Source organism: Anopheles funestus, chromosome 3RL (genome assembly GCF_943734845.2).
Source record: "Anopheles funestus chromosome 3RL, idAnoFuneDA-416_04, whole genome shotgun sequence".
In the NCBI taxonomy this organism is placed as follows: domain Eukaryota; kingdom Metazoa; phylum Arthropoda; class Insecta; order Diptera; family Culicidae; genus Anopheles; species Anopheles funestus.
In genome coordinates, this window is record NC_064599.1 from 11,062,258 (window position 1) to 11,074,105 (window position 11,848).

The following is an 11,848-nucleotide window of genomic DNA, read 5'->3' on the forward strand; positions in this document are numbered from 1 at the left end:
TTATTATACCTCCATACAGCGACCAACTTCCACAATGAAGTCTGCATAGCAGTTAGAAAAGCCCCACGATTTATCCGTCTTTTCCAACATTTATCACACATTCGAACCTGCAATCGATTTTGTGTTGTTCTTTTCTTTTTTCGATCAAATATTTTCCATTCAAATAAACGCTTTAGTTACCTTGGCAGGGCGTAATACGAAGGTACTGTCCGCGTCACCATACTTGGTAAACAATTGGCCCTAACACAACCTAAGCTCTTATGCAAAGCAGCATACGCATGCTGTCGTTTGCTTCACTATTGCCAACGAGTTCCACCTCAAGATGCACACTACCTTCTGTAAGATTACGCATGGAGAAAGAGCGAGATGGAAGGCACACATCTCTAACTAGTTTGACCAACTGTTGAGCCTCGTTGCTGAGTGCTCTTAAATCACAAAACTTGTCTACTGCATATAGCTGCCTATCCTACCGTCCAATGTGGTAGAGCAACAGTGCTCCGAAGTGGACAATTCCATCACGCGCACAAACGGTAAGTTCTTTCACGAAGTTTACTATCAATCTTGACCGTGCTACTCCTCGAGAGTGAGAGCTACTTGCAAGTGCCCTTTAAAAGGTCCCAGAGTAAATCCCAAACCTCCATATACGGACTATTAATCCACCGTACATGTCAACCCGCTTTTTTTCTGGTGGGTCGAAAGTGAAAAGGGTCCAAGAATTAGATACAGAGCCGTGGCGGTGCAGTGCGTTGCTGGCAAATGCGTCGTCGCCCATGATGCATGTAAGATCTTATCAGTCTTAAGCATCGAATGAAGATGCCAAGCAAAGGAAACAACAACAAAAAATAACCACGGAATAATCCAACATGGTCGCAACCTCCCGAGGGAGGATATGAACACGCAGTTGCTTCGTGGCTTCGTTTCAGCTTCACTTCGAGTGAGCCAGATGCGATCCATGCTGGTTCCCCCCAAATCTAGGTCTCCCGTTTGTTTGCTAAACCACCGTCCAACGTTTTGGTCCTGTCTGTGAGCAGCAAACAGCGGGTGGGCCGAGGAAACTTTAAGCGAAACACGCATACCAGAAAACAACGACAGACTCTACCGAACGGCTCAATGCGACAAAGCCACGGAAAGGTTGGCAAAGTACCAAACAACACACCAGCCGGCGCACAGCTTGATCTATTGTTTGGGGAAATTTACATCCACACTTAGGAATGCAGAAACGTTGTAGCTCCCAGACCCAGCTTCAGTTACTATGAGCGTCTACGGGTACGTCGCTTAGCTACAGCGCACACAATAAACTGACCTCACTCGGGTCAGCTTAAGGTTAGAGGATGCTTCAAAAAAGGAAATCACCAGATTCCTCACTATCACTGTGGATGTCCTCCAATGCAAAATATATCTTCCGCAGGGTATATCGGCAACGGTAATGTTGGACGAGAATTACCAGATGCCAAAAGCCATCCAACCAGTCAATCCGATTTAGACGTACGACCCAAAACTCTCCACAAAACCAAATCAGTTGACTGTTCGACGTCCCTTTGAACGCGGTAAACTTCGTTTCAAGTTATTAGTCGGCAGCCGGTAATGATATACCGAAAACTTGAATCCACCCTCAACCAGTTCCACCAGGCCCCCGGTCCAACAGACTCCGCAGGCCGTAATGTCCCGGACATCTCGAAATGCTGGCGCTTTCAAATGGACATCGCCTGACGGTGAACGCCTCTGACATGGCCAGAGAAACTTATGATGAAATCGTGTTTCAACTCCAGTCACACGAGTCGCCCACGCGCATACTGCCCCCAGTGGCTATAAATTTGTTCACTATACGTAGTGATCGCGCGCCTCACCTCTTGTGCTTGATCCCAAACGACGATCAGTAGGAAGTGGGGACGAAGTTGTAGTCATCATCATTGCCATCATTATCACCGCTTACTGCGACAGTGGGCCATTCGAATAGGCAATGTTCAAACGGCAAGTAAATGTAGCAAGGTAATATGGTCTTTTGCAATCATTTGTTCTTGGCCGATGACACAAGGGACCTATGACAGTTTGTGGTGATCAATAGGTTCAAGTTAATGTGTGCAGTTTCCATCAATTCGGACGATTGCTGTTTTCGTCTATAGCATACAACCGACAAGATCATCTACTCGACTGCAGATATTTTTCGATTCATTTTGTGTATTTACCATTTCGCCAATACATCACTTACATCTTCAACTGATGCATCCGTAGTCTTTACACGTGTTCCAGCATACCACTCATCAAAAAGTTTTCGAGTTTCGTTCACTCACCACGAGGAGTTTTAGCGACTATTTTTTCACTTACTGGTCGCTCTGCCATTTTTTTGTTTTTTATTCTTTTCTTATTTAAAGTATTATTTGAGTGAAAAGGAAGTTATTGCAACCTATTCGCATTAAAATAAATCAATTTATAAAATTTTGCTAAATTTCCCAAAAAAAAACTAAGGCTATACAGCCTTAGGAGATTGGCATATTTATAGAAACATCTCAGACATATATACGGACATACAGACATCTGAGGGCATGGCCGTCCAAGAAGAAAATGTAGCCATTGGTGCCATCTATCGACCAAAGGTTAAATATTGGCGATCCGTGGGTTGGTGCAAAAATGAGGAAAATTTTACATTTGCTCAAACAGGGTATGGAACTTGGTTCCTCGAATAACTTCTGGCACAGACATCTGAGGGCATGGCCGTCCAAGAAGAAAATGTAGCCCTTGATGCCATCTATCGACCACAGGTTAAAGATTGGAGATTCGTAGGATACCGACCGAGTTATAGGCAAAACTTGGTGCAAAAAGGAGCCTCATGAAATGTTCAAATTTTTATAATTTTTCAATTTTTTTCTAATTTTGTATTCTTTTTTTAATTTAAAACATTATTTGAGTGTAAAGAAACTTATTGCAACCAATTGGCATTAAAATAAATCAATTTAATTTTTTTTCCAAATTTTCTCAAAAAAACGTAAGGGGTAAGCCTTATGAAATTTTGGAGTTGAAAATTTTTTAAAATTTTTTTTCTGATTTTTTATTCTTTTTTTAATTTAAAGCATTATTTGAGTGAAAAGAAACTTATTACAACAAATACGCATTAAAAAATATCACATGTCGAGTAGAAAATTTTATTTTTATTTTTTTGTTATTTTTTATTCTATTTTGCTTTTAAAGCATTATTTGGGTGAAAAGAAACTTATTGTAACCATTTCGCATTAAAATAAAACAAACAGTCATTTAGCTAGTTTGGGTATTGTACACATGTATTCCCTTTCATTCACTCTTAGTTGACTCACTAAAAAGAGCTATTATTCTCATCTCCAATGCAGAATCTTACGCTGTCTAGACATAACATCCCGCATACCGCAAAAGTTACGATCCTGCACGAACCAATATGTGGGCCCACCTCATCACCCCATCTGGTGTCGCTTTTAAACAGCGTGATGGAGAATATTTTATCTCAAAAAAAGGCAGAAGAAGCAGATCGTTCCGGTTGCTGTGGAGGTCTCGTAACTTTGTACTATTTTATTGCGCATCGAACCCCAAGATGCGATAGTTTACGATCGATTCCTCTTGGTTCGAACGGAGAAATGGGAAATGGACCCACCGCTATGCAGTTCAGAGCAACAGAGCGGATGGAAGATTAATGTACATCCATGCATTTGGGACGAATGGAACGCATTATTGGTTTGTGCAATTCGATAGGTGATTTAATGATATTGAAAATTAGAGAATATTGCCTTACGATCGTTTTCTCCTTTTTTCTCATTAGACACACTAGCTTTAGATTATTGAATTAAATGCTACTTTTACTAGGGATGATATATCTCCAGGTTCAGCTGTCCATAACTCCCACTTAAATTTCGAAACTAATCTGATTCTTTTGCCTAACCTGAACCTCAAAGAACACAAATCAATCCTTATTTACAAACAATCGCTCCTAACCAAAAAGAAAGAAAAAAATATTCCTGCCCTCCAATTGTCCCATTTGTCCTTTACTTTGTTGCTTCACGCATGTTGCTCGAGCATCAAGTGTGTAATAATTGGTAACTGTTGCTGCTCCAGAACATCAGCATCAGCATGAATAAAAGTGGGAGCGCCCCTTAAATGGAAAGCCACCAACCACATCGGGACCGTACACCGGCATACATATTACTGGGAAACTGGGGTTAAGATAGTAGAAGAGTGCCGTGTCAGCATCCCATCTCGCCAAAAACCAACCGAACCATAGCACAACATTTTGAATAATGTCCCCTCCCTATATGCGTGTGTTTGTATGTTTTTCATCTTCCGAAAAAAGCCACAACTACGTACAGAATCGGACTACCCGTTGCGATCATCACCCCAAAGGAAGAGACCGCCACAGCTGGGTGTGGAGGGTGTTGAATTGATTCTTTTCCTTTTTTTCGCATTTTGATTGTCACATCTCGGATCTCGCATTGACCATCATTGGCCGCTCCCTTTCGATTTACAATGTAGTTTTAGCTTTTATTTCATCGGGGCTATCGAAAAGCAGCCTATCCGAGGGCATGCTCTGCCCCGTGATCTGGTCCGCACATCTCGAGAGACACGTCAAGAAACGACAACAAAACAATGACATTTGTCACGCTGTAATGGCACTGCGAACAGGCTGCTCCACTGGGAACTTTCGTCTGGACATTCGTTACCAATCGAGAAAACCTCCTACCTGGGGGCTTCGTAACTGAGCACTACTGCTTCGTATAGAAATGCATACATCATCATCTCACTCATGGCGCAACGCCTGTACACATAGCAGGAAGAAAAGTTATTCGAGACGGCGACGAAACATACGATCTTCGTTCCTAGAACCCTTTTCCAGAACTTCCAGAGCAGGAATTCTTTTATAAAGATGAAAGAACTGTTTGTTGCGAGAAATTTGAATACAATGCACCGATTTTTGTTGCGGAAGAATCGAATCAGAGAGAGAGAGGGAAAGAGATAGTCGCCAATGTTGGTGACAAATTCGATGGGTGACGACGAACCAATATGCCCACAAACTCCATAAGAACTAGCTACATAATCATGTTTGGTACGGGATGGAAAATTGTTCTAGAGTGTTGTGCTAGGCTTTAGAATACGTACATCGCCGTCGGTTCCACAGGAAAAAGGGCAACGACGTATTTGAATAACAATAAAACCGCCGAGCGGAACGTGAACGAGCTCATTCAGAACGAAAATCTCGCGTCCACTGGTATGTGGTGGGTATGTGCTATATTAGGGTCGGTAGGGTGGCCGAGGCCACTCAGTCCCAGATAGTGCAAACATACACACACACCCCGAAAAAAGGGAGCAATTGCAATTAACAACAATGGATCTCTGACTTTGCTGCTGCACTCGAGCATGATTTGGAGCATGTGAAGTAGAGCTTTGCAGATGAATCTATGCTGCACTCTGTAAACGACAAACCCGGCGGCACACACCCTGTTTCGTTAATAATTTGACCCATTGTCTGAGATCTGTGAAGTTTGTTGCACCAGAACTGAGCATTAGCTTTATCGAAACTATAGCTTCGAATTTGGAACAGTTGAAAAGATATTCTTCTCCATTTCCCAAATGCTAATAACTTAGCATTTTGCCCTTCATTTTGACACCTTGTCTTGGGATGCTTCCCACTAATAGCGCACCTGATGGTAGACTATGTAGGGACAAATGGAATGTTAATTTTCCCATTTCCAAACATTCGAAGTCCCGGAAACATCCTTCCGATTAGGCATGGTGTCGGATGAACTCCAGTCTCCAACGAGGCGTTACAAATGCTCTCCAACATGCCGGCGATAGGTGACACACATTGAAACTGATGGAAATATTTCTAGTCCAAAAACGGCCCACATGCACCCGCCGTTAGGACGAATGTTTCTAATCAAACACGAATGAACTACAATTAGAAACGGACCAGCTGCAGCTGGTGTGAGGTTAGAGTCATTCTCTTAAAATGAAAAATAAATTACCAGATCTCGTTCGAGTCCGACTCCAGACAACACACAACTGTACTGGGCTTGCGTAGCGTTCCGCGGGAACCCGAAACTAATGAAAGCAATAAATTGACACCCGCGATAACACACATTCTCGAGACACTGGACGAACCAAAAAACATAAAGGGCTTGGTGATAAAAAACGAGAAAGAACGGAAAGCACAATGGTAACGTTGGTTACTTTGTCTACCCGACCGCAAGACCAACTCCGCATAATTCCTTCCATTCCTTCCGCTGGAAGTGATGACAATGCACCGTGACGAGACAGTTCTTCGAGGGCGCAACAGTTAGCCGCTGCTGCATAATGCACTTTCCTATGGCGATGAGAACGAACATGGGCAGCGGACAGAAGCATGAAAGTTGGAAACGTAAGCAAAACTAACGTGTAAAAACGAATCCGCTATAAAATTGTCTGCATATCCAGGAGGTTTATAATGATGAACCAATATCAATCATACTTATGCAGTAGGATTATACTTCAGTTACAACTGATACAATACAGCTATTACGTGCTACCTTGTTTTCGAGTCGAGTTGTTGAACATAAGAAACATTCCAACCGAAAAACACATCCATTCCAAAAAGTGCTACCAGCAAAACTACCACAGTAATGCTGGACGGTATCGGCCATGCTCGATCTCGTAAGCTGACAAATCCCTAACGAGTCTCCAAAACGGAGGCACCAAACTTCTGTATAATCTTGCACTTGATCGAATCCAACCTCGAATCCAGTCGGACCTGTCTTCCCAGACAGTTGTGTTAGATCTGGATCGGCGAACCGTACCCATAATCAATCATCATGCCAAACGCCACGCCATCGGCCGTGCATTAGAATGCGGAAGAATTTCTCAAACCATTTCTGGTTCCAGAAAGATGTGTGTCGAAAAATGGCTGGAAATTAGAAACTAATACAAAACCAAACTGAAGTTAATACAAACTATCAATGATTTTTGTGCTATCTTTCAATTTCCCTTCCAATGGTGTAATCAGCTTGAAGGGAACATCCGCCAGGCCAGCTAGAATAAGATGTCCGCATCCAGCGACGAGTGCGCTTGGTGTTTGTGGTTTTATCAATTGGGTGTCATTTCCGCGCAGGTAAGATTCGTGGTAAATAAAGACCAAAAAATGCGAAAAGATTAATTTCGTTTCCGATTACGATTCTTACCACAAACGTTCACCAAAGCACTCAAAGGGAGAAGGCACGATCAAAGCGATCATGCTTTGCGTATGATTAATTGTGTAAGGATAGTGTGTCGATTGGTGTTTCGTACAATCTCCCCGGTATAGCTGTAACCAATCGGAACTTCCCCATAGAAAGTTAGATATACCTTCCGTGATAACTAAGGAGACGACAAACGTTCATCGTCTAACGCTTGTCAGAGACTTTTGGTGGGCCGTATCATGGACAACTTATTTAAACCGGTAGCTATTTCCTTGGAGGGCCCGTATTTAACCGTCTAACGATCTTATATTCTCACAGATATGGATGAGGGCGCTACCGTTTCAACAGGTTTCAGAAACTGCTCTCGCATACGTTTTGTGATCGCATCATGGCCTACACATCAACACCGAGGTGTCACGAAATCATACCCCGTAGGTAACAATTAGCAAGCATGCGGAGAAACGGCATACACCCTGCGTTAGAGTATTGTGCAAAGGGATGTATTACAACCTATTAATCTTCTCTCTAACAAACGACGTCGTTTGTACGTCTCGTTACCGGAAGATCGTTCAGAAGAAACATGCCACGCGCACCAGCATTAAATCGCAAATCCTTCAAGACATTCAACTGCCAAAGAGTACACATTGAGCGCATACAATCGATACAGTCACTGACGTCACTGTGAAACAGAGGGATCGGCCTGTCAGCTACATATTTTCATTTTCCAATAAAATAATCGTTTAAATAACCTCCCACCTTCAATTAACTAAAGCAGCGATAAAAAAGTACAATTATTTTAAAATCCTCCCAAGTAATGGCCACGGCAATGGCTGTATGGATAAAAACAGCCCGCCTATGATACCGCCTACGGCCATTTGGAGAAACGAGTCTTGTCCGCGGTCTTGACTCACTTTCTTGCGAAACGAGCGTTATGCGTGGGGGCCGCCTTAGGTATGGTGTCGTTCGCCAGGCTGCCACTCGGGCGAACGCAATCTCGAAAGAGATATGTCTCCCACGCAGCGACGCTTCAGAGACAATGTCCTCCAGCTGCACGTCTAACGTCATCATCAAGCGCAAAGGACATACTTTGTGGGGTTGTGAGTATGCGCAACTTCAGAAACTTCTTGTGAGGGAAACCATGTTCGATCCTCATTCAAGCAACCTACGAAAACTTCAGGATGGATTATACAAAGATCTTTTTGTGCTTACCTTGATTGAGGTTTCATCCTGGTGTTCTGTGGCGGTGGTGCTGTTGTTAGCAACTGAGGCGTTGTCGCTATCGCTGAGACTTCATTCGTGCTGTTGAATCGTTTCTTCGCTTTTCCGTTGTCCTTCTTTCGGAAGTGGCACTCCAGACAGTGTTCCGGGTGTATCAAAATGGACTGGTTAACTGCTACCGTCCAGCAAAGGAAAGTGATCCAAATATCCGAATCCCTTCACTGGATGACAATTTTAACAACGCCTACTGCTGCCTACTGGTTTGGACGTGCTAAGGCCAGAGATCACTACACCGGAGAAAAGCTGGTAAAAACTACCCACAGACGCAAGGAAAGATAAGCCACCGTAACGAAAGATCACGAGGTCGTTTATTTTCTTGGGTATTTGGCCGTTATAATTGGAACGATCCAAGGAGTTGTCGTGGGCACACACTCTACAAAAAAACCGGTAAGACAACAAAACAGCACCAACAGGCGCTACCAAACAAAATTCACACACGGCAACAAAATATGCTCTCCACTCCGAAACGAACCTAAACGAGATCTTCTAAACCTCCCATATGGGAAGGGTGCACCCAACAGCTTTGCGGGTTTTAAATTCCGCCAACGTAAAGCGCTCTTGCAAAGCTATTCGCAACTGACACGGGTACCGAACACAGTACTGGAGCAGTAAACTTGTACGACACTTGCGACACTTAAATTGTAGAACGACTGATACACGGCGGCGATCTTTGCCTTCTAGCGAAGGCACCGATAAGCCCACAGATGCAATTATTCTTAAAGGACGTCGTTCTATTGCTGATTTTTTCACTTAATCTTCACAAACAGGTGCGATCTGTACCATCCAATGCCATTTGGATCGTTGTAATTCTCCGCCACAAACACGCAACGATTTGACTAAAGTTCACCTGAAACCTGAAGAGGCTGTACGAAGCAATTCTTCACCGATTCTACGATATTTTATCAACCTTTCTGTCCCGACATCTAGTCACCGGTGACACAACGCGATAATGCGTAATGCATACACGCGAGTTGTTTACTTTCGCTACAAACGCGTGCGGTCGCCTCTCGTTCACTTGATCGACTGTGATCCGCGACACGATCCGCGGTTCGAAGAAACCGCTTCCAGATGTGAGTGTGTGCGCCTTTGTTTTGTATTCTCTCTCATTCCGGCTGCGATCTCTCTCTCTCTCTCCTTCTTGCTGGAGCACGCTATGCCCGCCCTTTTGTTTTGTTTCTCTTAGCAGGGTAGGTAGGGTGTGTGTGGTTTTTTTTTACGCAAACAAACCCCTATTCCCTTTTTTGTCGTTTCACCCACACACGATTCGGTGTGTTTCCTTTTGGCTCGTTCTACCTACACGACCTCTCCGTCTTCCTGTTTGTACCGGTGGTCTCTCTTTCCGTTCGTAATCCATCACGTTTACCTCAACATTTCCGCCGACTTTTTTAACTTTATCCTTCCTGCTTACATATTCTGCATCGCCTTTCGTCGTTTTGTACAATTCTTCCTTTCATTGTTGTCCCATGGTACTGTTGCTACTGTTGCTTCCACGACAATCCTTCCCCCTGTTCGTTTGGGAACCGGTTGACTGATCCCTGTCTGCTGTAACGGCTATTTGGACGGTTTTGGGTTATTTCCGAAATGTTCGTTACCTTCGGTGTGCTTTTTCACGGTTGCGTGAGTACGGTGGGAAACCGGAAACAAGGATGTGTGAAAAGTGGGCAAAAGGGATAGATATAACTAAAACGTGTTTGAATATGGAATGAGGAATGGTTTAAATTCAGCTAAAATTTAACAACGTAACGTATTTTTCATGGTTTAGAAGTAAAAGACTTTTATTAGTTATTTATATTATTTGTCAACACATTTCAGACCATCGCTCCTACGTCCAATCCGTCAATTCCTCGCACCGAATCATCGGCTGGAGGGTTTATAAGTGCCGCCGGGATGTTTAATGTCTTACCCGGACAAAGCGCCTCGTACTGGTGCTTTAGACTCTCCAGCTCGAAGTTGCACGTAGCCAGCGCTGTCCGTAGTTCGCACAGTAATACCATGTCGGAACGCAGTTCATTGAACGCCACACAGATCTCCTCGATTGGTGGTGGGTTCGGATCTACCTTAAACTCTTGCAGCGCCTGCTCGAGCGCTTTTGCTTTCTTCTGGCCAACATTGGCCGGTAGTTTCATCTTTTGCGACCTCAACGATACACCCGTGCCGCGAAGATCGGTAAACTTTATGCCAGCACTCTCAACCGCGCTGACTACCGAATCGACCTTAGACGTGCGTGGCTGCTGTTGGATCTTTTTCTTGTTCAGCTTTTTGTCCTGCTTTTTGTGCGACGTGCTTGGATGGCCGTGTGTCTGGTGTTGATGATGATGTTGCTGCTGCTCCTTCTGGTGATGTTCCGTCTGCTGCTGGTCAGCCTGTGAGATAAGTTTCTGCAGATCTTGCGTCTTTCGCTCGCGTTCCTTCTTGCGTGCCTCAATCTTTTTCAGTTCGTTCAGCAACTGTTGTTCCTCCTCGACCTGCTTCGGTGTGCGATCAAACAACTTCTTCAGCTGCTCCTTCCGACGCCGTTCGTGTTCCGCATCGAATACGTACACTTTCTTCTCAGTGGCTCCGTGACCATTGCTGTTGCGCACCTTGTTCAGTATGCCCAGTACCTCGTAGTAGCGCTCCTTGAGATCCTCCACCGATTTGATGCCATAGTTCGCACGTTCCCAACGGTCACACATGACAATGAATCGAACGTCGAAGCGTTTGGCTAGATCGAACAAATGATCCGTCTGCTGCTTAGTCCATTTGGTGGTCTTCAAATGCGCATTGTACTCGTTCAACGTGTACGTGGGGATGTCGAGCTGTTTGTTAAACTTGGCGAATGGGTACTCTTTCTGTTCATCCGAGACACGCTTCCAGTGATGAAAGACGGCTCCATCGGTACGTGCAGGATTGACGAAAGGAGCCCACTCCCAACGCCGCACCTTTTTCATGCCCAGCCGGGCCTTCGTCTTTTTGTAGCCGGATACTGTGTCTGTGGGCAGAAGCGGAGGTGCATCCTTATTATCATTGTAGAGCAGAGCGAACACCTCGCGGTGCATGCCCTCTGGACGTTTGGCCACATTTTTCCTGAAACAGAACAAAACAAAACATTCTTATTTACTTTCCCCAAAAAGGATCTATGTTGTCTTCTCCATTACCTTTCCACAGTTCGTTTCTTGGAATTTAGTAATGCTTCCTTCGTTAGCTCTGGCGTCACTGGACGCTCTAGCTCAAGAATATCCCGCACATCAGCCATTTCGGTAGTAGTGCGTAGCGTAACTAGTTAAATTATACTAAAAGCGATGCACTTTACAATGTTTTGTTTTGTTTCCATGTATCCGGGAGCGCGTCCAGCACTTGACGTTTCGTTTTCTAATCCCTCTTTCGAACAGGTAGTATAAACGCAACCAACACATGCATCGTAC

At 44.2% G+C, this 11,848-nt stretch overlaps 2 protein-coding genes across 2 annotated transcripts in view; both read right to left on the bottom strand.

Moving 5' to 3' along the window:
• The window catches only part of LOC125771282 (uncharacterized), a 37,431-nt gene extending 27,440 nt beyond the window's left edge, over positions 1-9,991 (bottom strand). Inside the window, exon 1 of the mRNA XM_049441750.1 lies at positions 8,376-9,991. Coding sequence (XP_049297707.1) covers positions 8,376-8,392 — 17 coding nt within the window. The 5' untranslated portion in view covers positions 8,393-9,991. The remainder of the gene's footprint in view (positions 1-8,375) is intronic.
• Positions 9,992-10,180: 189 nt separating this feature from the next.
• LOC125771317 (DNA methyltransferase 1-associated protein 1) lies at positions 10,181-11,844 on the bottom strand. The gene is made up of 2 exons (XM_049441848.1): positions 11,582-11,844; positions 10,181-11,510 (listed from the first exon to the last, which is right to left on the bottom strand). The coding sequence occupies exons 1-2, from the start codon at positions 11,677-11,679 to the stop codon at positions 10,253-10,255; spliced, it is 1,356 nt and encodes a 451-aa protein (XP_049297805.1). The 5' UTR covers positions 11,680-11,844; the 3' UTR covers positions 10,181-10,252.
• Between the last annotated feature and the right edge of the window lie 4 nt (positions 11,845-11,848).

Excerpts from the sequence above, each read along its gene's own strand:
- LOC125771317 (XM_049441848.1), bottom strand. The coding sequence starts at position 11,679 with ATGGCTGATGTGCGGGATATTCTTGAGCTAGAGCGTCCAGTGACGCCA. Across the intron at positions 11,511-11,581 it reads AAGAAACGAACTGTGGAAAG|GAAAAATGTGGCCAAACGTC; the intron begins GTAATGGAGAAG and ends GTTCTGTTTCAG.